General features: G+C 49.0%; 1 protein-coding gene across 2 annotated transcripts in view; it reads right to left on the bottom strand.

The window, feature by feature from the left end:
• PCSK6 (proprotein convertase subtilisin/kexin type 6) overlaps positions 1 to 27,717 on the bottom strand; it is a 171,122-nt gene that overhangs the window by 56,485 nt on the left and 86,920 nt on the right. For both annotated transcript variants that reach the window (XM_018066352.1, XM_018066353.1), the window contains exons 7-9: positions 10,083 to 10,255; positions 4,566 to 4,778; positions 1,088 to 1,188 (exon numbers count right to left, since the gene is read on the bottom strand). In XM_018066352.1, the coding sequence (XP_017921841.1) occupies positions 1,088 to 1,188; positions 4,566 to 4,778; positions 10,083 to 10,255 (487 nt within the window). The remainder of the gene's footprint in view (positions 1 to 1,087; positions 1,189 to 4,565; positions 4,779 to 10,082; positions 10,256 to 27,717) is intronic.

Genomic DNA, 27,717 nt, shown 5'->3' with positions numbered 1-27,717 from the left:
CAAATGACTCCTTCAAAGCCACAGGTTGTTGTTGGGAGCCACTGTTGTTTAAACTAAAACCTGTTTTGATTCCATGACCGTATGCAAAGTGGACCCATCCAACACATGGCAATTTTAGGGTTTTTATGTGGCTTGAAGCAGATAAAGCATCACCACTCATGAGCCCCCTTGACAGAGGGCGGCTGTATTGACCTAAAGTGTGATCTGGGGTGTAGTGCAGGCTTGAGGTTTGCGCCCACCAGCTCCCTGTGCCCCTATGAAGGCAGGAGGCCGTGAGCTTGAAAAAGGGAGAGACAGGAAGGAGCCTCTTGACTCCTATTAAGGATGGTCTGGAAAAGGAAGACATCCGGACACCTGCTTCGACATGGGCAAACCTGGAAGACACTGTGCTGTGACGGACAAACTCTGGGACTCCACTCATTTGAAGGCCCAGAACAGTCAGACTCAAAGACAGAGAACACAGCTGTGGTTGCCAGCTGTGTCCCTTCCCCAGAGTCACACGTGGAAACCAGACCCCCAGGACATGAGGTGTAACTGCCCATGGAGATGGGGTCATAAAAAGGTTGTTAAGGTGAAATGGGGTCCAGAGGGTGGGCAGTGATCCAGGGTAACTGGTATCCTAATGAAATGATCTAAACACATACATGACAAAGAAGCCTGGTGTGCTACAGTCCATGGGGTCACAAAGAGTCAGACACGACTAACAAACACACACATACAAAGAAGGCCGCGTGAGGACATGGGGAGAAGGTGATGCACCAAGGAGAGAAGCCTAGAGAAGCCTCAGAGGAAACCAGCCCTGCGACACTCAGTCTTAGACCTTGGGCCCTGGGACTGTGAGACGGAGCCTCTCCTGTCTAAGCTCTGTCTGTGTGATTTTTTGCAGCAGAGCTGTCTTCTGGGGACAGGAGCTGTTTGGACAAAGAGGAACGTCCTGCAGGGGGTGGTGGAGATGGTCATACAACAGTGAATATGCTTCAACTACACACTTAAAATGGCTTAAATGGTAAATTTTACATTATGTGTATTTTGATACATTAAACATTTTTTTAAAAAGGAAAAGAAGGGAAGGCAGGTGAGAACTTACTTTGCTTCCAAGGCCAAGGCAATGATGCCGGCAACCATGGGGGCCGAGACCGAGGTTCCGGTGTGGCCGTCTGTGCAGCGCTGACGCAGGTCCGTGGTCACCTGGTGGGGGGAGAGGGGGGAAGCAAGCAGCCAGGTCAGAGGCTGCCCAGGATACTGCCCCGGGCAGGCTGACTTTGACCCAGGGACAGGAGAGGTGCTACGCAGACACATCTCAGGGGCAGAGGTTTCCACAGATCTGGCACCCCTCAGAGCAACAGGCTGATAGTGGGGTGGGGAGATGGGGTCCCAGCCACACACCCACATCTCTGCAGATGCACCCCGAGACTCCACGGAGAGACAGAATGAAACAGAGGGGCCTCCACAGCAAGACTCCTTGCCAGGCTCCCATCAATGACCCCCAAGTCGCCCCAACTTCAGAGCAGCGCGAAAGACATGCAGGCGCCGGTGGCCCGGAGAGCATCTCTGCCGTGAGCCAGAGGCCGAGGATGGGTCAGAGGTCACAGACCACCCCTACCAGGATGTCCTCCTCGTAGCTGGCAGTGTCCCAAAGCCCCTACACTGCCTGCTGCAAGAGCTACACGCGGAGCGCCCTAGGGCAGGGCGCGGACTCTGAGTCTCACCGTGGCACAGCCTGACTGCACCCCCTGAAATGAGGTGGCGAGCTCACGGAGGCACAGGTAGGAGACATCTACTGTGCTAGGAGGGGTGCTGGCCCTGCAGTGACCCCCATGCTAGTGCAGATGGAGCGAAGGCTGCCACCCAGCCAACTGTTAAGTCAGGGGTTTATCCTGGATGATCTAGCAGGCCCGATGCAATCATAGGCCCTTACATCTGTCAGAGAGATGCAGCTCAGGAAGGACTCGATCTGTGCTGCTGGCTTTAGAGAGGATGCTGGGGATGCAAGCCAGGAAGGTGGGTGGCCCACAGCAGCCAGGAACTGGCCTCGGCAGCCAGCCCATGAGGAGATGGGAGCTCAGTCCTAAAACCACAAGCAACTGAGGTCTGCCAACACACGGGATGCGTACTGGACAGGCCCTCCTGTTGAGCCTATGGAAAACACGCAGCCCAGCTGACACCTGGACTCAGCCTCGTGAGGCCCAGAAAATGGGCCCGTGGAGGCTGCTGTACTTGTACCCACAGAACTTTGAGATGGCCCAGCTGTGCTGTCTCCAGCTGGGAATCTTGGGATCATTTGTTATGGTGCCAACAGGAGACCAACATACCTGCAACTGCCAGGCTCCTGCCACCTATTTGCAAATCCCTGAGAAAGAATTTCCCCTGTGGGGAGAGTCCAGAGCTTCTTACAACAAGAGTGTCTCTCCTTTGTCAGGGCCCAGTGAGGCCGACCATCACCCCGAGAGAGGGAGCCCACGCAGGTCACACACATAGGAAGACTCACAGGGTGCTGGCAGGGACCAGCCTACTCCCCTCCTCGACCCTGGGGAGGGCAGGGCGCAGCGAGGAGGCTGCACCCTCTGTGACCCCAGGATCCTCCTGCCTGTGGGCTACTGATACGCCCTTCCCAGGGCTGCTGGGGAAGCAACACCGGTGCCTGGCACATGCCTGTGCTCAGTCCAAAGTGGCCAGACGGAAATGGGGGTGTCTGGGCAGAAGACTAGGCTCTTGAGAGCAGGGCAGGCCTGGGGCTGGCTCTGCAGCCTCAGAGAAAAGGGTGTGAGCAGAGGAGCCTCCCCTGGCTGGCAGAAGGGGATAGTGGAGCCAGGGGACCCTCTGTGCCGCTGGGGCGTGGCGTGGCCTGGGTAATGAGAATGTGAAGGAGGGGCAGGTGCCGTCTCAGCACCAGGCAGTCATTGCTGTCGGCACTCAGTGCATGAGAGCGACAGGGGCCCCAGCTACGCTTGCCGTCGGACGCCTGCCCGAACACAGACATGAGCTGCCGAGCATCCAGCACAGGGCGTGCCCCCTGGCAGGGTCTCTAAGGGACTCAGAGCAAACACCTTGCCTTGGCTGAGTTGAAACAAAATCACCTGCCACCCGTGCCACCAGGGAAGGGCCCTGGACAGCAGCTGCCCACTGTTTTCTCCTCTGCCCTCTGCCCAGCGACACCCAGTTACTGAATGTTAGGGCTCAGAGAATTCTTCATGAAGAGACGGAGGAATAAAGGCATTCTGTAGCTAAGGTGTGTGTTCGTGCATGTACACACACACACACACACACACACATGCACATACACACACACATGCACCGGCTGTGTGACTCATTAAGCACACAGAGCTGCTTGCACCATCCCCCTACTCCAGCCCAGGCCTCTGACAGGTCCTAAGTCCAAGCTCAAACCAGCTAGATATTTAAAGCAACAGGACACCATTCAGCATCTCAGCCCCATCCCAGGGGTGCGTGTTCCAGCAGAAAGGAAAGTAACAACTTAATGAGTACTTTCATGAGCTGGCCAAGGCCAATGCCAGGCTGGCAGCAGAAGGACCGTTGATCCTTCCGGTACTGCAGAGGACAGTGGGCAATGGGAAGCCTCAGGCTCCCACAAGAAAGTGTGACAATGTGCCTGCAAATAACATTTACAGATGTGGCCAGGCAGCAGGAGAAATGAAAAGCAGCCAGGGAGTTTTCAGGTTAAACCACGCCTGGCCAGCTCCAAGGTCTCATTTTTTAGACATCTAAAAACCATCCTAAGGACTGTGCACTTGAATTCTGCATTGACTTCAACTTGAAACCCTCCCCTCCTACCTTTTTTAAAGTATGAAACCATCTGGGGAAGGAACAAGCATGAACCTCACCCATACACTAAAGTAAAAGCTATTTTTAAAAGATAAACCACACTGATTTATGTTCGTTGAAGCCACTGCAGCAGACAAAACCACTCTCAACCTAAAGGGTGTAGAAAAGTCCTTTTGTGAGGAAGGGAACACCCGAGACACTCGGATTTCTAAAATGTTTCAGCGTAGAGCCGAGACTTTCTCTCCTTCTCTTTCACACGTGGAAACTGAACGGGCCAGTTGGACCCCAAGCAATGTGACCGCAGAATTTAGAAAGCTAAAAAAAGATACTGTGGTGAGAATGCACCCCATTCTTACAGGGTATTTTTAGACCCCCTGAGCCAGAGAGGGTTTTAATTGATATTCTGTGCCAAAATTAGAAAGGCAGGGTCTGAGGGAGGCTGCCAAGGGCCTGGGGTTTACCTCGAGGCGCAACCAGTTCCCTGATGGCGAGGCTGGCTGCGGCTGGGTCCAAACTGCCCTAACGGCCTCCTGGGACCTTGGCCAGGAACCCTGCCCGCCTTGGGCCCCAGAAGGACTCATGGGACCAGGAGCAGGAGCCCTTCCCCCTGGGAACCCCCTCTGGACTCATGGGATCATGATCAGGAGACTCCACTCCCCAGGGCCCCCTGAGGGCTCATGGGACAAGAGCAGGAGTCACCATTCCCTGAGGCCCCTGAGGATTCATGAGACCAGGGGCAGGAGCATCCCCCTCCCACCCCCGAGACCCTTCTCCAGACTCACAATTCTGCGCTCGTAGAAGGCCCCGCTGCTGTAGGTGGTGGCCAGGGTGGACGCACACTCCTCCAGGTACCAGGGCCTGTGGCCGTTCTCAGTCGTGCTGCTCACGGAGATGGTGTAGACGCTGTTCGTGTAGCCATCACAGGAGCAGTGGTCCCCCTCACGGCCGCCGTTCCCCGACGCCCAGACAAAAATGGAGCCCAGGCCTTGCCGGCCCTGGATGGGAGGGTGGGGACAGGTGTCAGCCCTCACTGGACGGCCCCGCTGGCTGGTCTCAGCCTGGCCCAGCACACCTCCCCCAGGAGGAAACTCAGAAGGATGTACTTGGACCAGATGGGGGCCCCAAGTGTGTGGTTTCTAGGCTTCCTCTCGATGTTAACAGAGTCCTTGGCAAACTCTAGACCCAGCAGAATGACTGGACGGTACTGAGGAGCCCTCCCTGCTCTTCAGGGGAAGATGCAGGCCCTCCCGTGACCTGTCCTGTCCCAGGGCCATGCCAGTGGCTTCCTCTGTAGTGACCCATGGGCATAAACGCCACACTGCCCCCACGTACACTGACATGGGAGCTGACGGATGAACCTAACATTTCTGAATTGCAAGAGCTAGTCCTGAGAGAGAGGGGGTGAAGGTTCTGCAAAACCAGCTGCAGATGCACCCTTCCTGGGGAGTAAGCTCCTAGAAAAGCAGGTGGCCCAGGACCTATGGGACAAGGCCAGGTGCCAGAATGCCCAGGGCCATCCTAGGAGAGTGCCCCGGGGCCTCCACAGGGCCAACGCTGAAGCGCTCAGACTGCCAGCTTGGCCAAGCTCCATCCTCACCCATGGGCCCAACCAGGCTCCTCCAGCCACAGACACTGGCTAAACAAGCACACCAGTGCCAGATGGAGCTGACCTGTTGGTCCAAAGGCAGGACCTGCTAATGGGTGCAGCTGGCCCCAGAGGGCGGAGCCAACACTCATCTCCAGATGGGCAGGCACCCCAGTCTCCTCACCCCTACCCCCGCAACCAAATATGCAGGAGGAAACCCAGGCTTTCCCCAAAGACTGGATAATTTAAAGGAAGCTTTCAAAGGAATTCTGCAACCCTGGTAGCTGACTGAAGCCCTGCTTCTGATAGGATTGCAGACATGTGACCCTGGCACCCAAGGCCACCTGGGTTGAGGCATCCACCTGCCCCGGAGGTGCCAGGACACCCCACATGTGGACCAAGTGGACCCCAGGGCCCGCCCTCTTGTGCAGATTTGTCTTCACTCCAACATTCCTGCCAGCTCCAGCCTGGGGCTTGAGAGACAGCCCAGCCCCCGGCACAAAGCTGCCTCATCCACTCTTGTTCCCACATCTCTGGGGAGTCCTGTCTCAACGGCCAGCACAAAGGGTAGTCGCTAGGACTGAGGACACGGGTTTGTCTGTGCAAGTAACACACACGAAGCTCATACAAAGCAGTAAGAATCTGAATGAAATTCAGTCAGAGCCTGTCTCTGATTCCCTCACGATAATCATCTCTGGACACCTTTACCTTCAGTCCTCACCACACTGTAGGCTACTGATCAAAGGCCATCGTTACTCGAGGCAGGGGGAGCTACATTCCTGCTCCTGCTCTGCAGAGTGCTTACACTTGTAAGCACCCACACTCGTGAGTGCCCACACCGCCCACACTCATGACCACCCATACTCGTGAGCGCCCACACCGCTCACACGGCCTGCACTCGTGAGCGCCCATGCCATCCACACCACTCACACTCGTGAGCGCCCATTCCACTCACACAGCTCACATTCATGAGCATCCACACCGCTCACATTGCTCACACTCGTGAGCGCTCACACTACTCACATGGCCCACACTGCTCACACTACCTACACAGCTCACACGCGAGAGGACAATGCCTAGGTCTCTCTACGTTGCAGGCATGGGCTTGGCTGGTCCAGGTAAGCCCGAGTCTGTGTTTCTAATGAGCTCCCCAGTGATGCCGGCAAACAACAGGGGCCTAAATGCCAAAGGCTTGCCTCTCCTCACCCTGCACTTTGCAGGAACCCCGGACCCCTGAGTTCTCACAGGCGTCAGAGCATCCAGAGCCTCTCTCCCTTCTGAGAACAGTCTCCTGGAAAAGAGCATGGGAACGGGGCAGAGGAAACACCCAGGGCTGAGGTGTAAGGAACGTCCAAGCTGTCTCTGAGGACTGTGTGTTCATGTTCTGTATCTTCTGTTCACCTGGAAGCCACAGGATGGAGGCTCTAGGGCGGTGGTCCCCAACATTTCTGGCACTAGGGACCAGTTTTGTGGAAGATGATTTTCCCACAGATTGGGGTGGGGGTGGCTTTGGTATGGTTTAAGCACATTACACTGATTGTGCACTTTACTTCTATTATCATTCCACCAGCTCCACCTCAGATCATCAGGCATCAGAAGCTGGAGATGGGGACCCTGCTCTAGGGTGAGGATGGGTCAACCCCAGCTGTGAACTCGCACTTCTGTTCACGAAGACACCACCTCCACTCCTCAGAATGTGTTTCGGCGTCTTGCCAGGGAAGCAGATGGCTCATCTGTGCGTGTGGAATGCTAGTGAATGCTTGGCACTGGACCCAGCCAGTGCCTTCAGCCACAGTGTGGTAGACTCTCCCCTTCTGGGTGACCAGCCACCTGAGGACCAATATCCAACACCTCTTTATGCTAAAGTACAGTGTCTGATGGCGCCTACCAGAACCTGTACCATCTACCAAGATGCAGTCACGTTTTGCAGGGGAGGCTGCAGGTGACAAGTGGGGCATCAAGGATGAAAACAGATGGAAGAATGTGGTTTGGTTGGAGACCATCAAGCTTCTAGGAGGATTCTCAGTGACGGCTTCTGATGGTTGCAATTTAAGGCTCCCTTTGTGACATATTTTATTCAGAAAGACTAAAAGAAAATAATGCAATGACCTCAGTATCTTAGAAAACTGACACGTGGCAGGAACCACGCAGTTCCTCTGCAGCTTCTGCACTCCTGATGGCTGAATGAGGCCGGCGTGGCTCAGAACTCAGCACGCAGAGCCCTCAGAGCTCCCGACACTCCACCCTCTACGGCTCACCTATACACCTGAGAGAGGTCAGGCCCAGACAACCAGCCCATCTCCTGGAAACAGCTCATCCTCAGCTCTCAGAATCTTTAGAAATCATCTCATAGAAATGGCCGACACTCAGGATTCACATCTCTCAAAGAGCATCTTCAGGGATGACCCTGGTGGTCCTGTGGCTCTGACTCCGCGCTCCCAATGTAGGGGGCCCAGGTTCGAACCCTGGTTGGGGAACTACATCCTACATACTACAGCTAAGAGCTCACATCTGCAACTAAACTGCCCACGTGCCACAACTTACCCCTGGTGCGACCAAGTAAGAGAATAAAGAAAATATCTTTAAAAAGCAGCATCTTCCATTCAGTAAAGTGAAAGTGAAAGTGAAGTCGCTCAGTCGTGTCCGACTCTTTGCGATCCCATGGACTGTAGCCTACCAGGCTCCTCCCTCCATGGGATTTTCCAGGCAAGAGTACTGGAGTGGGTTGCCATTTCCATTCAGTAAAAGTGGTCTCTAACTTACATCTAATTTTAGGAGGTTCCCCTTGGTGTCAAGAGTGACAGCCACATGACCCAGCACACAAGGGATGCTGGAAATTGGGGCAATGAGATCTGTGCATCTGGCAGCGGCTAATATGCCCATGCCCTGACCTCCCAGCACCCGGTGAGCTCGGCCACTCGCCGAGCTGACTGAAGAGCCTGCACATCTCCTCGGAGTCATGAGGACAGAGGAAGACGTCTGTGTCCTGAGTGTGAGCTATGGACGTGCTGATGTCTACCTGTTCCCCACTTCTTTGGTCGCGTGAGTGTCAGGGTAAGCACAGAGCTGTGAGGGACGTGAGAATGGAGCCCTACTCTGGTCACTCACTTCTCAGACATTCAGGCCCTGAGCGGCCGGGGAGGAGAGAGGGCAGAATAAGAAGGCTCACACTTGTGTACAGTATCGCGTGGCCTGGAGCCACCAGACCATGGGGTCTGAGGCTGGGGGTGTTCCAGGAAACAAACCCCCCAGCCCCATAGAAGGGAATTAATAGATAGAAAGTGACCAAACTCAGCACATCCAGAAAAGTGACCATATTGTATTATTCAGACAAAGGAAATCATCAATAAGGGCCTGTGGAGGAGGGTGAGGTGGGGTGCAGAGGGCGGTAAGCCTTGCTTTCAGGACAACCACTGGTACCATCTGACTTGTTAACTATGTATTGACCACACTTTAATCATGGTGCACAGTTTATAATAAAATAACTTTAACAGTATGGTAAAAGTATATAAATAATAAAATGGGGTTGACCCAGCCCCACTGTCCTATCTCCCATAGGAGAAGTCAGAGGCATAAACCCTGCCTCGGGAGGCCTGGACTTCCAGCTCTAACCTCGCCGGCATTGCCTGGCCACCCAGGGCCACCGGGACACTGACCACAGGCCAGTGTCTACTCCAGGAAGCTGTCCTCACCCAGATATCCACCGTGAGACCTAGGTTGTCTCCAGGACCCTCTCTGCCCCAGCTTTCCTGACTCACAAGGACCAAGACCTGACGACCATGGAGTGACTGGGGTGTCCTCTTCTGCCCTCCTTGGCCGATGGGTTGAGATGTTTGCTCTGACAGCCCCTGGTGGGCTCCACCCCAGACATCCTAAATGGCTGGGTGGCACACTGGTGGGGAGGGAGCACCATGGAGACCTGATGCCTTGGGGGTGCGGGGTGAGCTCACAGCCTGTGATGCATGCACAGAGCTCCAAGATGGGGGTCCTGTGGGCAGGTGGGCTGAGTCCCAGACACTGTTCCACCTGCAGAGCCCCACTAACAGGCCAGGTGGTCAGTCTAGGACCCCCACCACCCAGCTGCACACCCCAAGCTGGGGGCTGTCAGGCTGCGAGGCAGAGTCCTGGGGCTGGCAGGTGAGCTGCAGGCACCTTGGGAGCAGTGACTCTGTAATGAGATGACATCCATCTGCTCTAGTCTGGTGGGTGCTGCTGCCCTGAGCCCCCACTTGACTTCTCCCTCGCTCTGGCCCTAGTCCCACCTCATCCTGTGTCAGGGCTCTCTCTGAGTCACTCTGACTCTGTGTGTTATCCTCAAATTTATTTATATATTTATTTAATTTGGTGGAGCATATAGGGTCTTGCTTCCTTGATCAGGGATGGAACCCCTGCCCCCATACAAGTCTTAACCACTGGACCTCCAGTGACATCCCTCAAATTTATTCACTGCTACCTACATGACAAGATTTCTCCTTACTTCTATGTTGGTTACTTAATAAGACAGACTGCAAACCAGCATGAAGCTGATCCCATACTCGTCTCTTAAAGGGTGAGAAGTGGAGCCCTTCAATGTGCAGAGAAGATCATCTTGGGTTTGTAGAACTGCTTTTAATATTATGTTTTTGGCTCCTTTATTCTTTCCGGTTTTTAACTGTTGAGAGCCCTCACTCTGCCCCTCACCCTGCCCTCCCACCACGGCTCTGGGTCACCACACCTTTCTGATGCCGTGCTCAAAGGCCTGTCTGGCCAGCCGGCCGGGCCCGTCCACCGTCTTGCCATCATCGTCCGGCCCCCAGCTGGCGCTGTAGATGTCGATGTAATTGGGTCTGGTGCCCAGAGACTTGGCCTCCACCACATCGGTCACATCTCCATCCAGCATTCGGATGCCTGAAAGCACAGGCGGATGTGAGAGCCGTGTGGATGCTGGCCCCTCATGGGCGGGGTTCCCATGTACAACATCGGGCCCCACACTCAGCTAGGACCCCAGCCACTAGCAACTCCCACCCTGACAGCCTGGAAACCCTGCTTGAACACAACGTCAGAGAAATTCACAGCAGAACGAGAGGGATTCAGACCTGAGCACCATCGCAGGTTCAACGATGGTGCCCACAGCCACGTGGGCCCTGGCCGAGGCCTGAGGGAAGGCTGAGGTCACCAGACAGCTGGCTCCTTGTGGCTGGACGGCCTCAAGAGAGAGCAGACACCAATGCCAACTGCTTCACCTGCTGGCTCTGCCTGCTCCCCACTCCTTCACCCTCCATGGACCGCAGGCTTGTGTCCCCAGGCTCAGGGTTGACGCCCTAACCCCATGCCAGCATATCTGGAGGCAGGACTTTCAGGAGGTTCGGATGCAGTCATGAGGGGCCAGGGCAGGACTAGCAGACTCAGGAGAACAGATGGTGAGAGCGTGCCTCCCATCTCCTCTGCCGCGTGAGGACACAGATGGCGGTCATCTGCCAGCTGCCACGCTACAGGGCCATCGCGAAAAAGCAGTGGGCTGGCACCTTGAACTTGGGTTTCACCCCCCCAGAGCTGCGAGCCACAAGGGCCTGTGGTTTGGGCCACCTGGTCTGCGGTATTTTCTTATGGCTGCCCGAGTGGTTTGGACCCTTAGGTGCCTGGTAGCAAGATGCGGGGCTGCCACCATTGTTCAAGACTGGATGTGACAGTACAGGACGGGGGGTGGGGGGTGGACACTTTGTCACCAGCTCCGGAGAGGAGGCCTGGGGAGGAGGCCCCTTGCCAACGGGAGGTGGGGGGAACATGGGGCAGGCCACCGGGGAGACCCTGCCCGACCACCTGTTGCAACCAGTTAGTGACCACGGGGCTACCTCATCTCCTTAAGCTTCTGACGTCTGTAATGTGCAGTGATGAAAGCTGTCAAATCTGCTGAGGCACCAAAACATCAAAAAAGATGGTTCACAGCCACTGTGTCAGCAGCTGGTCTGACCCTAACTGTAAAAACCGGGGCAGTAGAACCTACTTCCAGGGGCTGTTAACAATAACTACTTTTTACCTTTATTTTTAAAACATTTACTATTTGACACAGGAAGGATTGCCTGGGACACACGTTACAAGCCTACTAAATAAAGCCTGGTACACATGTTAGTTACAGAGCCTACTAAATAAAGTAACAGACAAACATGAACCTCCATCTTGGGAAAATATGAACTTGAACACCTGAGGCCTTGACCCAGGCCTGCCCCTCACACAGGAAAGTACTCAGAAATGTGCATTAGTTTATCCATTGCCTTAACAGTGGGTGCTTTAATATGAGTGGAAGCAGGCTTAAATAACACAGGGTGTACTAGGAATTCATCCTTTGTCAGTTACTTATGTTATAAATACCTTCTCCCAGTTGGTGCCTTGTCTTCTCACTTTGTTTACGGTTTCTTTTGATAAATATGAGGTTCTCTGTGTAAGAGCCAAATCTTCTTTGGGCTTGTCAGCATCTGTGGAGGATGGACCCCCTGTGCTGTACTTTCTCCTTTCTGATTTCTGGGGGGGGTGACAGCAGTCAGCATGGCCCCCAAAACCATGCCTCCTGGTCTCCGGTCTGTGTGTCCAGGGCCCCTGTCTCCATGGCTGTGTCACAGATGGGACCTTGGGGCTCTTGGAGCCATGAACCCTGAGAAGGGGCCACAACCAGTACAGGATGCTGGCTGCTTCGTGGGGCAAAGATGCAGCCCCGGGGCAAGATGAAGCGCAGAGTGCTTCAGGGGGAAGAGAGCAGGCGCTAGACAGTCCCAGGGTGGAATCACATCCCAGCTGCGTCTGGCCTTGGGCCAGGGTCTCACACTCTCTGAGCCCATGTTTTCCGCAAAACCTGCTGGGGCAGTCGGGAGGATAATAACATCGGGGCCCTGATGCCCTCTGCTTTCTGAAGAAAAAGCAGCTGCATTCTTCATGTCCTTATCTTTAGCAATGGATTCTCCAGGGCAAGAGACCCCACCAACCATACACACAGCCAAAACCAAACCAGTTCTGCCATCCAGGTGGTGACAGTAGCCTGCCACCCTCAGGCCTCTCCAGGCCAGGGATGGGTGGTGGAGGTGGTGGAATGCCAATGTCTGAACAGGAACAAGACGCCTGGAGACATCCCCCAGGTACGTAAAAACAGAGGACCAGAATGCTTCCCGACACCTCTCACATGCCTCCTCCTCCATCCTGGAGGAAGAGCGACTGATGTGTGAGGAAGAAAGCATGACATACTGAGTTTTTAACTAAGCATCTGTTTTCCCAACACTGACAAGCTGCCAACAAGGAAAAGGTAAATATTTCCAGTGGAGGCCTGCTGTTCTAGTACTGGCATTAGATGCGAATGGCTCTCTAGAAATGCCCAACTGAAGAAAATAGTCATCATTTCTTTAATGAAAAAATAAAGACCCATTTTCCATAAACTGTCAGGTACAAAAATAATGTGGACAAACCACCTGGATTTGGTTTGTCCTGGTTGTTGGTGTGCCCACAACTGGGCAGCAGGCTGGGTCCAGGGCTCCCGGGAACAGGACACGTGGGGCTGACCCGTCCACTCTGAGGTCCCATCTAGGGAACAAGGTGGGAGAAGTGTGATGAGGAGGAGGGGGAGGGGGCTTCGCAGGGCCTGCTGGGCAGCTCAGCCCCTGGCAGAGTCACATCTGGGAAGATCGCACAGCTGGGCTTGCCGCAAATAGTCACCTTTCCACAGACTGACCTGCACCCACAGCAGCCTCACTGTCCTGGAGAACCCGATGAAAGCACTGATTTTACAAGTCTCCTGAGGAAGTTAAAAAAACAACCACAATTTTCTCATAGTGACCCATCCTTCCTCCCTTCCCCTGCTTCTAATTTACAGAAGAGAATGACAACCCACTCCAGTACTCTTGCCAGGAGAATCCCATGGACAGGGGAGCCTGGTGGGCTACAGTCCATGGTGTCACACAGAGTCGGACTCGAATGAAGCAACTGAGCACACAGCACATGCAAATCACAGGCTTGTGTGCGGCGGGCAAACCCACCCAGGGCCACTGCATCGGCCCTGCAAGCACCCTGCATCCATCCATGTTCACAGGCGGGTGGGAGGTGGGCGGTGCTGGAGTTGCAGACAGGGTCTTAAAGGAGTAATTAAGCTGAAGTGAGGTCACATGGGTGTACACCCATCCAACAGGCCTGGTGTCCTTCTAAGAGGAAATTCCGACACAGACAACCCAGACCAAAGGATGACCACGGGGAGACAGAGATGAGCAGCTATCTGCTGGTCTAGAGAGAGGCCTTGGAAGAAACCAGGCCTGCCAACACCTTCACCTTGGACGTTCAGCCTCTAGAACCGAGAGACAAGGTTTCTGTTGGTGAGCCAAGGAAAAGACAACCGGAAAAACAACCCCTGGCCTCCTCCCTCTCCCCAACAGGAAATCAGCCATCAGGCCGTCTGGAGGAGGGAAGGGGAGTGGGATGTGAGCCCACTCTTGTCTATTGAGAGGTAGTGTGTTTTGCCTTCAGCAAATGAATGGCAACGCAAGAGCAATGAACAGCGGCAAGTAAAATTAGATTGTGGCTTCCTGAGTGTGACAAATGGGCCTCCCCAACAAATTTTGCTCATTAATCCCGAGTTTATTTTAGCAATTTCCACAGAGAATTGATTTCATCTTTTTTTCCACTAAAACTACAGTATATTCTGTCCTACCCACAGCCATTCTGGGCTGAGGGAGGTTGCAACAGTTGTTTGGAAATGCTGCAAACCTGAAAGGCTTCTGCTCTCATTATGGCCCAAGACAAACAAGCTCTCAGATCTGTAAACATGCCTGCACTGAACAGCCTCCTTCTAAGACCTGAGGCGTGTCTGCGGGACTGGGAGGCACATGTGAACTTGCCACAGGGTTACAGGAAGTGTCCAGACACCACAGTTGACCACCACACCAGGTCTCCCTGGGCTCCTGTTCAGTCCGATATCCCTCATGGTGGAAGCGAGGCAGGAGCCAGCGGTGTCCAGTAAACTCTTGGGCCCCTCAGAGGAGGCTTCTCCCAGTAGGTCTCGCATGAACCCTGTCTCTTATTTTCTGTATTCTGATGCTTCAGGCCTTGCTGACCCTGCAGGGACTGAACCCCCACACTCCCAGGCTGGCCAGTTCGTGGAGATGGTACAGGAGGCCCCCAGGATGTCTTCCTTCGGCAAACCAGACAATCCAGAGCCCACCCCACAAGCATGTCTTTCATTGGTGGGGGGGGGGTGTCTTACCTTCAGGTTACTCTCCACTTGCCCCAATCACCCCAGGGCCAGGAACCAGACCACCAGGGGCAGCCCCTAAGCCCCAAGCCCTCAAATGATTCAAACTAGCCCATCTTAAGCCTGCTCACCCCTCCTCACTTGTCTTTTATGCAGAAACCACAATAAGGGCTGCAGATCGCTGCTTCCCTTGCTCCTTCTGCCTCCAGAGAGACCCCGGAGCCTGCCATGTGTCCCCCATGGCAGCATGACCCATTCTCTTGGGAACTGTGAGTGACAGACTCTACTCAGGGACCACTGTCTCCTGACCTGTGGGCCTGTCATAACTGAATAATAAGGAAAACTTTATTTCAAAACAGGTCACTTTTTCATAATCAGGTTCTGCTGATTCGTCAGAGAACAGTAAAAAGTGGAAGAACCTCAGCAGTGAGCTGGAGATTTGAAATCGTGACTGAGTTTCGTGGTTTCTGCACCAGGAGCAGGGTCCAGAGAGCAAAGGAGTTCAAGGAGGGCTGGCGGGGTGGGACGGGGGACAGCAGGCAGGACAGGGACTTAGCCCCATAGGCAGGAATGTGAGGAGCCCTGAAGGATGTATGTCCTATGGCAGGATGCCCTGAGTGGGCCTCTGATGAAGAGCAGAAGGCAGTGACAAGAAGACAGTCACACCACCCAGCAAGAAGGCCACTGGCTTGTCACGCAGGCTCGGACATGCTGTGTGTTCTCTCCCTGCCTATCTTTCTCACAAGCCCCCAGGAGCAGAACTGCTTACACGGACAACCTCAGAACCGCACATGCAGCCTAGAATCGGCTCACCTGTCCTCTGGGGAGGATGGTGGCCACACCTGCCCATCTCCTCCTTCCTAAGGCTCCTCTCAGCCTCAGGGTACCATACCCAGCAGGTGGGGGCCTTTGATGAGAATGTGGAGGCTGTGGCTACCCATAGTCACTAAATCCCCCCAAACCTCCCAATGCATTTTAAATTTTCCTGCAGTTAAAAACACACTTGGAGCCTTTGAAGATTAATCTGCAGCTTAAATTGTACTCTTAAAATACTCGTAAGCCTAAACAGCTTAATGGAAACGCTAATGAGACTGAGTTCTGTGAGCCTGAATTAACATAATGAACTAATTTATGGGCAAGGATTAATTTAGCTGTTATGTACTTAACATTCTCCTGTTTATGAAAGGAAAAGCATGATTCAGTTCCCCCATCAAAACAGGGAACAAAAACACCAGCAGGAATGTGGCTGCAGCACTTGTCCTTCCCAGAAACAGTCAACAGGCTGAAAAGGCACCCGCCTTTTGTCCTTCATGAGGCCTGAGCAGGACACCTTTCAGTTCCAGGGCACCACCTGCCCCCCAGCAGCCTGGGGATCTGTCCCTTGGGCTGGGGGGCTTCACTGAGCTGGAGTTGGACACAGGGGCAGGTTGTGCTCCAGGTGACCCCATCCTGCCTCAGGGAAGTGTCTGAGTCCTGCTAAGCATCAGCTCAGGGGAACAAGTCACCAAAAGCCAGATGCCCCCTAAAATTAAAAAGGCAAGGGTTTCATCACGCACCCTACAGGTGACCTCACCCAGCAAGTTTTCCTTAGGCCAGGGTCGGGTGGGCATCCTACAGGATGTTGGGAGGGGCCCTAAGGTCTGAGGACCTGATGCAGCAGCCTGGCTCACCCCTCCAAGTCTGGGAGGGGCTCTCAAGGAACCAGCCGGGAGGGCTCTGTCCGGAACTCACCTGGCAGGTGAGACACTGATGACGATGAGCTGAAGGCTGGTGGGCGCACGTCTGAGCCCACCCACCACCACTCCCAACCAGAAGCAGACAGGGAAAGAGGAATGGGGAACACTAAGCACAGGGCTAAAAATTTTTTTAATTAAAAAAAGGTTAAGAGAGTGAGAGAATAAAGACAGCGAGGAGAAAGGGCAGGGGAGGGCTCGCCATCCTCTCTCTGTGACTTCCCAGGTTGTCCCAGTTATCACAGGAAGGATGGGGAGCACGGCTTAGAACATATGAGGCTGGAAGAGAGAAGCAAGGCCCAGTTACCTTTGGAGGAAATGTGAATGCAGCCAAGGAGGACTCACATGCCCACTGCGGTGCACGGACCCTTCTATCTGCTCTGCGCCTCCTCCCGGGAGTGGTGGCAACAGTCTTCACCCGGTCACCGCTGCAGCACCAGGAGCCACAGCTGCAAAGGGGCGACCTCGGCTTAACACCAGGGGCCTGAGCTCACATGTTGGCTCTGCCAGCAGCAGTGGTGCAGACCCAGACATAGCAGGCAAGCCTCCGCTCTGTCAGTCTCCCCTGGGGTGGAGCAACTGTGCTAACACCCAGCTCCAAGCATCATTCTGAGGACCAGATGCACAGATGACTATGTGTGTTGGTGCAGCATCTGGTAACTAATGGCAACCAGTGACAGCACTGAGCGCCATCACAATAAAAATACCAATTGGCCAGATGATGAAGGGAAATCGAGCCCCTGGTCCACCTCTACTCAGGGCCCTAGAAATAACAGAAGCAAGAAAAGAAACGAATAAAACAGCAACAGCCCTGGAAAACAAAGGACAAGAGGAGGAGGCAGGGTAGGAAGCTGTGGGGGGGGTGGAGTCAGGGGGAGGGTGGTGAGGGGATGGGGTGGAGTGGGATGGGTGAGGGGGTGGGGTGGTTAGGGTTAGGGTCCTGCCATGCCAGAGGGTTAGGGTTGGGGTTAGGGTTAGGTGGGTGGGATAGCCACCTCCCCTCTGGGCTGCCAGTGGGCAGCAGCAGGCTTCATTCAGAGTCTGACACCAAGGACGAGGGCACCAAGGCTGGACAGGGAGAACAAAGTGGGCAATTGGGGGTCCAGTACCACCTTGCCAGACTCTAGCATCTTCTCTCAATAGTTGACAGAACAGCCAGACAGAAAATTGGCAAGGATGTGGAAGAACTCATCACTACCAACAACCAATAGGGTCTCACTTCTAGAACATTCTATGCAACAAGAGAATACACGTCCTTGTCAAGTGCATGCAGAAGACTACCAAGATAGATTCACCCCCTGACCTCAATGAATCTAGGAGAACTGAACTCCTATCCAAGTGTGTTCCACAACCACGAGGGACTCTAAGTTGGACTCTAACTAGTAACCAATGGTAGAAAGAGAACAGAGCATCTCCAAACAGCTGGAAACAAAACAACATGCTCTTAAATAATCTATGAGCCCGAAAGGAAGTATCAAGGGAAAAACAAAACATTGAACTGAATGAAAAGGCAAATACAACATATCAAAATCTGTGAGACATGGCTAAACTTACTGCTATGAGAGAGATTTACGGCACCACCGTTTACATCAGAGAAGAGGAAAACATCTCCAATCAATAATGGAAGCATCCACTTCAAGATCCTAGAAAAAGACTTCGATAAGCCCAAAGCAAGAGAAAGGAAGGAAGCATAAAGATGGGAGCAGAAAACAATGAAGCTGAAAACAGAAAAACACTAGAGAAAATAAGCATAACAAAGAGCTGGTTTTCTAAAAAGATTACTAAAACTTGGTAAACTTCAAGTATGAATGACTTAAAAAAAAAGAGGGGGTGGGGAGACACAAATTACCAACATTAGGAATTAAACAAAATATAACCACAGACTCTACTGCACCAAAAGTACAATAAGAGAATACTACAAATAACTCTACACAAATAAACGTGACAAGTTAGATGAAATGGACCACCTCCTCACAACATACATACCACCACAGTTCTTGCCTGGGAAATCCCATGCACAGAGGAGCCTGGAGGGCTACAGTCACAAAGACTCGGACACAATAGAGTATATCTGCTCTGCACTCAGTATGAAACAGACAATTTGAACAGCTCTGTAACTTTTCAAGAAATTTAGTTTGTAACTAAAAAAAAAAATCCCCCCAAAAGAGATTTTTTTAGGTCAGAAGAATCTACTAGTAGTTAAAGAATTAACACCAATTCTACACAATCACTTCCAGAACATAAAAGGGAGGGAACAATTCTCAATTCACTTACTGAAGCTAAGACTGCCCTGATACTAAGATCAAACACAGTGTAAAGAGAGAGAGAAAGAAAAAAAATTACAAACCAAGACTCTTCATGAACATAAAAAACCTTTACAAAATATTAGCAAATGGGTTTCAGTAATGTATCAAAAAGGAAAAGAAAACATCATGGCCAAGTGGGGCTTACTCTACAGACAATACTGGATCAATATTCAGAAACCAATATAACCCACCATGCTAACAAGCTAAAGAAAAATCACATAAAACATGTCACTTGATGAGGAAAAGGTGGTGACAAAATTTTACACCCATGCATTCTTTAAAAAACTCAAAAAATTGTGAATAGAAGGGAGCATAATGAACTTTCTAAAAAACATTTACAAAAAAATTATTCTTAACGTAAAGGTCCAGACCTTGTTCCTAAGGTCAGGAACAAGGCAAGGATGTCTGCTCTTGGCTGGAAGTTGTAATCATGGTGATAAAGCAAGAAAAGGAAATAAAAAGCACATGGATTAAAAAGAAGAAATAAAATTCCCCCAATTTGCAGATAACAGTATCCAGTATAAAATCTAAAAGAATCTACACCTAGAACTAATAATGAAGTTTAGAAAGGTTGCAGGATACAAGATTAACATGCAAAAAACATTTGTATTTCTGTATGTTAACAATGAACACATGAATGTCAAAGAAAAACAATGACTTTTATCATCATTTAAATAAAATGAAATAGATATAAACCTAACCAAACATGTATGAACTTGCATGGTGAAAGCTTCATGGTGCTGATGAAAGAAATCAAAGATATAAATAAATGAAGAGACACATTGTGTTCATAAACATAGTAAAGAGGTCAATTCTCCCAGTTAATGTACAGGTTTAACACAATTCCTACCAAAACCCCAGCAAGATTTTTTGCTAGATATTGACAAAATACTGACAAAACTTGTACAGAAAGGCGAAAGAATTAGGAAATATAAAGTGGGAACAATCAGTCTACCTTATTTCATAACTTTCTGTAGCTATGACAGCTAAGACTTTGCTGTACTGGCAGACTGACACAGGCACATAGATCAGTGGAACAGACTGAAAGCTCAAATATAAACTCATACAAATAACTCAAATGACTCTGGACAAAAGTGCAAAAGCAACTCAGTGGAAGAAAGGCACTGCAACACAGTGCCACAGCAACTAAATGTCCATAGGCAAACAAAACAAAAATAAGAAACCTTGACACAGGTCTGACACATTATACAAAACCAGCTCAGAGTGGATCTCGCAAAATGGAACTGAAAAACTTTTATAAAACTATAAAGATTTTAGAAAAAAAAAAAGATAATATCTTTAGAATGTAAGATAAGGCAGAGCTATAAGATTGATATCAAAAAAAATGACCCATAAAAGTTAAAGTTGATCAACTGGATTTCATCAAAATTTTAAAATTTTACACTGGAAAAGACATAGTTGAGAAGGATGAAATGACAAGTTACAAAATGGGAGAAAACATTCACAAACAACATCATCATCATAGCACAAATAGCTAGAGCATATAAAGATCTCTCAACACTTAATAGTTAAAAATTAGAAAATGAGAAAAAAGTCATGAAGAGACATACCACCAGAGAGGACACACAGATGGCAAATAAGGACATGAAAGGATGCCCCACATCACTAGCCTTAGAGAAATGCAAATTAATGAGATATCACTATATACCCATCAAAAAGGCTAATGTAGAACCCGTGACAATACCAAATACTGGCAAACAGCAGAGAAACTGGATCACTCGCACAGTGTCAGTGGGAATGTCAAATGGCACAGCTTCTCAGAAAAACACTGCCAGTTTCTTATAAAAAAAAAAATGAACATGTAACTTTCCATAGAACCCAGCAAGCTGCATTCCTGGACGTCTATCCCAAAGAAATGAAGATACTGCTCACACAAGAATGGAAGAATGCTCACACATTCATACAAGAATGTTTCCAGGAGCTTTACTAGTTATACCCCTCAAACTAGAAACAACACAGATATCCTTCAGTGGGCGAGTGGTGACACAAACTGTGTTACGTCCATACCATGGAACACTATTTCTCAATGAAAAGGATCAAACTGCAGATGTATACAACAATCTGGAAGAATTTTGGAAGAACCATAATGAGTGCAAAACACCAGTCCCAACAGTTACATAGTATATGGTTCCTTTTTTTCAAGTTTTATCAACCTTTATTACAAAATAATTAGATAATAATAATCACAAAACTAAGGTCAGAAATTAGAAGATAAAAATTATTCTGACTAGAGAAAAATAAATTTTTTAACATTAATATTAAATAAGTTATTAACAAGTTGGAGAGAAAATGTTTGAATATGGAGAAGCTAATATTTCTGACTTAAAAATCAATGTGGTCCCATACTCTACCCAGACATTGATTATAATCTCTAGTTAAAAGTAAGCTGGGAAGGAAGATTCTTGAACTTCATTTCTTCACATGTTTAAAAATGAAAGGAAAAGAAAATTTCATTTAAATCAATTCTTTTGGACTCAAAAGTTTTGAATTTTTGCTTAAATTTTAAGCTCTCAACCTTAATTCTTTCTCGGGAAATACAATGAGGGCAAAGTTTACATTTAACCCTCTTAGAATCTGTAACACATATTAATGGAACATCTTCATGTATACATTGTAACTGGGATATTTATATTTATCAGTACCATGATTCAATCCCACCAGAGAGTACTCAACAATCTCTGTTGGCCAATGTGATCGGGTACTGACTCTGGGATAGGAAGTAGAGTGACTTCTTAATACGGGGTACAACACAACTGAGCAACTAAGCACATGCACGCACACACACACACAAACACACACAAGAGACTGGTCCCCAGAGATAATTCACTTTTGCAAGAGGAAGACATTTCTAAAATATTCCTAGTCCCAAATTATGGCTCCATTTATACATCATTTTTGAAATGAGACAACAATGGTTGCCACAGGTTAGGGAAGGAGTTGAGCAGGAGTGGTTGTGTCAATAAAGGGGCTACAAGAAGGATCTATCTGTGACCCTGTTCTCTGTCTTGATCAGTACTAGTATCCTGATTGTGATGCTGTTGCTGTACTTACACAAAGATCACCATGATGGAGAACTGGGTAAAGGATACACTGGATCTTTATGTATTGTTTCTTACAACTGCATGTGAATCTATAATTATTTCATTTGGACACTTGATTGAAAACATCCCAGAAGGTAAATTATTTTCAAAATGTCAAAACTGCAAGGATAGAGTATCAGAGAACTAAACAACTGAGCTTAGGGATTCTCCCAAGACCCAAGACAAAAGGTGAAAGGGATTAAAAGCTTGAAGGTTAAGAGGCCGAGTTTCAGTCACTGTCTTATTAATAAGAGTTCTGGGAGGATGGAATGAGGAAAAGTCAAGCAAGAGAGTCAAATAAATAAAAGAAGGATCCCCTGAAGCCAAGCACAGAAGTCTTTAAATTTCAATCTCAAATCTAAACAGTGATGACCAAAGAAACTGCCCACCCCCCTTAGCAGTTAAGCTCCCATGATTTCTGGAGTGTAAAATGGTTAATAACTCAGGAGGGCCAGACAGGAAAAGGAAAACAAACTCATATCGATACACAGGTTGAATCCCAAAATGAGGAAAAGAAAAAACAATCCTGTAAGATTCTGGAAGAAGGAAGTTATCTGAAAAGGAACAAAAAATAACATTGGCACTGGACCCCTCATACCAAAAAAACCCAGGGGATATGGGTTTTAAAATTCCCAGTGAAAATTATTTTGAACTTAAAATCTAAACTCAGGCAAATCTGCTGGAAGAAAATAGAGACTTCAAGAACTCAGAAAGTTTACCACCTAGATAGCTATCCATATATACAGCAAAGCACTCAAACATATCTTTTGAAAGAATGAAAGACCTTAGTAGAGAAGAAAGTTTTGTAAAATAAAACAATTACCATAAAAGAAAGACATAGGATCAAAGAGAAAAAGGTAACCAAAGAAACTGGCCCATCTTTGCAGTGAAGCCCTCATAACTGTTGCCACATAATGTAGAAATGCAGTAACAACACAGACTGAAAATCCTGGATGATGCCAACGTGGGAGGCAATGCCAATGTGGGGGGCAATGGAGGAGAGAGGAAGAAGGCAGACGGGAGGGGGACTACAGGAGGGTTCTTGCTTAGCTCAGGAGAAGTGGCAGGTGCAGATCAAAGTGCATCATTGCAGAAAGATAAATTCAGACAGGTGTGTTTCAAGGTGTTAGAAAAACAGAACTGGAAAGCACAAATTTCAAGCCATTACAATGAAAAACAAAGAAGAAGCAACAATCTACATCAATCTAGCAAAAGGGAGTAAGTAAAAGGAACCATGAAAAACAGTAAAAAATATATAAGTATGTAATTTAATACATTAGTAAATAATTAACAAAAGAAAAATCAAAAAACAATAACAAATATATCTGGAATCAGAAGGTGACTACATCAAATTCCCTTTAAAAGAGACTCTTCAGTTCAGTTCAGTTCAGTCGCTCAGTTGTGTCCGAATCTTTGCGACCCCATGAATCGCAGCACGCCAGGCCTCCCTATCCATCACCAACTCCCAGAGTTTACTCAAACTCATGTCCATCGAGTCAGTGATGCCATCCAGCCATCTCATCCTCTGTCAGCCCCTTCTCCTCCTGCCCCCAATTCCTCCCAGCATCAGGGTTTTTTCCAATGAGTCAGCTCTTCACATGAGGTGGCCAAAGTATTGGAGTTTCAGCTTTAGCATCGTTCCTTCCAAAGAAATCCCAGGACTGAAATCCTTCAGAATGGACTGGTTGGATCTCCTTGCAGTCCAAGGGACTCTCAAGAGTCTTCTCTAACACCACAGTTCAAAAGCATCAATTCTTCGGTGCTTAGCTTTCTTCACAGTCCAACTCTCACATCCGTACATGACCACTGGAAAAACCATAGCCTTGACTAGACAGACCTTTGTTGGCAAAATAATGTCTCTGCTTTTGAATATGCTATCTAGGTTGGTCATAACTTTCCTTTCAAGGAGTAAGCATCTATTAATTTCATGGCTGCAATCACTATCTGCAGTGATTTTGGAGCCCCAAAAAATAAAGTCTGATGCTGTTTCCCCACCTATTTCCCATGAAGTGATGGGACTGGATGCCATGATCTTCGTTTTCTGAATGTTGAGCTTTAAGCCAACTTTTTCACTCTCCTTTTTCACTTTCATCAAGAGGCTTTTTAGTTCCTCTTCACTTTCTGCCATAAGGGTGGTGTCATCTGCATATCTGAGGTTACTGATATTTCTCCTGGCAATCTTGATTCCAGCTTGTGCGTCTTCCAGCCCAGCATTTCTCATGATGTACTCTGCATATAAGTTAAATAAGCAGGGTGACAATATACAGCCTTGACGTACTCCTTTTCCTATTTGGAACCAGTCTGTTGGTCCATGTCCAGTTCTAACTGTTGCTTCCTGACCTGCATATAGGTTTCTCAAGAGGCAGGTCAGGTGGTCTGGTATTCCCATCTCTTTCAGAATTTTCCACAGTTTATTGTGGTCCACACAGTCAAAGGCTTTGGCATAGTCAATAAAGCAGAAATAGATGTTTTTCTGGAACTCTTTTGCTTTTTCCATGATCCAACGGATGTTGGCAATTTGATCTCTGGTTCCTCTGCCTTTTCTAAATCCAGCTTGAACATCTGGAAGCTCACGGTTCACATATTGCTGAAGCCTGGCTTGGAGAATTTTGAGCATTACTTTACTAGCGTGTGAGATGAGTGCAATTGTGCGGTAGTTTGAGCATTCTTTAGCATTGCCTTTCTTTGGGATTGGAATGAAAATGGACCTTTTCCAGTCCTGTGGCCACTGGTGAGTTTTCCAAATTTGCTGGCATATTGAGTGCAGCACTTTCACAGCGTCATCTTTCAGGATCTGAAATAGCTCAACTGGAATTCCAGTAGTGATGCTTTCTAAGGCCCACTTGACTTCACATTCCAGGATGTCTGGCTCTAGGTTCTTAGATGGTATCAAAATTTTTTTTTAAAAAGTAGATACACACTGCTTTGTTGTTTAGTTGCTCAGTCATGTCCAACTCTGAGATCTTGGGGACTGTATCCTGCCAGGGTCCTCTGTCCATGGGATTTCTCAGGCAAGAATATTGAAGCAGGTTGCCATTTCCTCCTCTAGGGGATCTTCCCAACCCAGGGATAGAACTTGCATCTCCCGCATTAGCAGGTGATTTTTCAGTTTTTTAACCACTGAGCCACCAGGGAAGCCCACATGCTGCTTACAAAAGGTTAAAAATAAAGAAATGAAAAATACATGAGGAAAGCGATGATAAAATAATTTACCAGGCGTGGCAATATTAATATCCCCTAAAGAACAATTAAAGGCAAAAAGAGAATATGACAAAGGGAGGATTTTTATACTGATTAAAGAAAGAGCCATTATAAAAAAGAGATGATAACTTTTATGCATCTTGTAATGTAACTATGAAATGTGTTATACTGATTAAAGAAAGGGCCATTACAACAGAGAGATGATAACTTTTATGCATCTTGTAATGTAACTATGAAATGTATACACCAAAACTGAGAGAAAGCGACAGATCCACAACTGATATGAAGACTAACATCCCTTCTCAGAAAGAGACCAGGCAGACAAAATATAAGATGCCCACACACCTGAAGGAGCTCAGTGCAGCCAGGTGACAAATGTGGCCTCTGCAGGCACCAGGCAGGCAAGATAGGTGGCTGACATGGACAGCCCTAGGAGACCAGGCGTTGAGCTGGGTGCGGAAACTGCCCTCTCAGGTGGCCACTCTGCAGCCCCAGCTAAGCGTTGCCATGAAGGAACGAGGGCCAGATGAGCCAGAGCTTCTCCTTTTTTTCAAGAGAAGCGGCAAATTCCTATTTTCTACACAAAATCTCTTGATCCATAAATGTTGCCTCTAGTTAAAAAAACAACACTGGTGTAGGCCACACAAAATACATCTGCAAACCAAGGAGGCCTGGGGGCGCGGGTGCACCTCTGGTCTAATTTGTAGAGACTTGTTCGCATAAGCCTGGAGGAAAAGTACTCCTCAAGTACTCATCACAGACCCACTGGAATGCTCATAAGAAACCGAGCATGTGCTAGACCACACAGAGAACTTTACAAATTCAGAAAGGCAGAAATTATACAGAGAACAGTCCCTGATTCCAATAAAGTTAAAAATTAGCAACAAAAGGAGCATCCAAAAAATTCTATATTAAGTTGGAAAAAACATTTAAATCCCTCATAAATAATTTTTTAGCTAAAGGGAAAAAAAAAATCAAAGCTGAAATTAAAGATTGTTCAGAAATGAATAATAAGAGCACTGTGTAATTAAGCCAGAGATAGGTAATGAGAGGAAAACAAGTAAAATGTTTATTACTTACTAAAGCACATCAAAGCCTGAAAATAAAGAACAAAACATTCTATTCAAGGAGGTAGGAAAAAATAATAAAAATTTTAAAGCTGGAGGAATTAATAAACAAACAAAAGTAGAAATTCATGAGTTAAAAATAAAAGGACTCAATAAAAAAATAAAAATCAAGTCTCAGCTGTGGGAGGGAGATGAGGCCGCATCAAGGAGCTAGGGAAGGTGGAGCTGGCCTCAATCCAGGTCCCGGGTGAAACCTGAAACCGCCCAATCCTGGGAGAGCTAGGCAAGAGCCAAGCAAGAGCAGTCGGCCCTGGATCACCAGGAGCTGTGTGCTGTGCTGCCTCCACTGGCTCTCCAGAGGGGCAAGGCAAGCGAGCCGAGTTGTTCAGAAGGAGGTACGGGACCAGATAGACACCGGGAAGCCAGGGAAGGACGGGCACATGGGGTGCTGACTCAGGCATGGACACTGGTAGGGTGAGGCATGGGGACCAGGTAGACTCGAGAAGCAGGGGACGACAGGAGGTGCTGACTCAGGCACGGACACTGGTAGGCGGAGGCATGGGGACCAGGCAGACATCAGGAATAGGGGGACGACAGGGGGTGCTGACTCAGGCAAGGACCCTGGCAGGAGGAGAGAACGGAGTGCTTCCAGACACTGGCACAGGAAGATCCTGAGCTCACCTCCTCTCATAGATACTTAATAATCTAAACTATATATTAACATGAAAAAATGCCCTCTGGAGAGAGACCCAAGAGCTAGCTGCAGCTACTCAACAAAGGCTAAAAAGGCCACCTCAAGGCAGGCAGGAGAGGTGGAGACATGGTCTCACCAACATCCTCTCCCCATCCCAACTCCAGGCCCGGAGACCCACAGTCTGGAGGGAGCTCACAAACACATAACTTCTCTCCGAGAAGCCAGAGGTTTGCTGCCCCTTGTCAGGCCCCACCTTGGGGATCTGCACTAGAGAGACAAGCCTTCCAAAATGTCTGGCTTTGAAAACCAATGGGGTTCATGCCCAGGAGAACCCCAGGGCTGGAGGGAATGGAGGGTCAGCTCTTAAAGGCTCCCATGCAAACTCATTCACCCTAGGACCCAGGTGCATGTAAACAGCCTTGATCACATGTGAAAAGATTCAACTGCAAACCTTAAACAATCTGGCAAAGGAGCAAAAGCCTGTTGGGAGTCTCTCAGGGATGGACGCTGGCAGGTGCCATTTCTGCCCTCTGACTAACCTGTTAGCACCTGTCCTCCTGCCCCCCTGTGCTGCTGCTATGGCCCAAAAGAGAAGGCAGGTAAGTGTCAGTCGTCCTGCATTGCTACCATGGCTATACCAGAGGCAGCAGACAAGCACCCCTCACCCCACAGTCCCCCAAAGCCAGTGGGCACATGTAGCCCCCACATGGGATGCCCTTGAGAGTGGGCTCTGCTGGCCAGAGAGGATTGTGTTTCTGGGGCTAACACATCCAGAACAATCAAACAGATAGTTCAAAAGACAACTAAGAATGAGGACAAGTTTAAATAATAAAATTCATCACCTACACAGGGCCACCCTGTCAAGACTGGGAGAGAGAGCTGTTTCTCCTAACACATAGACACAAACACAGAGAGCCAAGAAAAATGAGGAAACAGAAGAATTAGTTCCAAATGAAAGGACGAGATAAAAAGTCCAGAAAAAGCTGTAATGAAACAAAGTAATTTACCTAATTAAAAGTTCAAAATTATGGTCATAAAAGTGCTC

The sequence above is a fragment of the Capra hircus genome, chromosome 21 (assembly GCF_001704415.2).
Source record: "Capra hircus breed San Clemente chromosome 21, ASM170441v1, whole genome shotgun sequence".
NCBI lineage: Eukaryota > Metazoa > Chordata > Mammalia > Artiodactyla > Bovidae > Capra > Capra hircus.
This window is presented reverse-complemented; position numbering and strand designations above follow the sequence as displayed.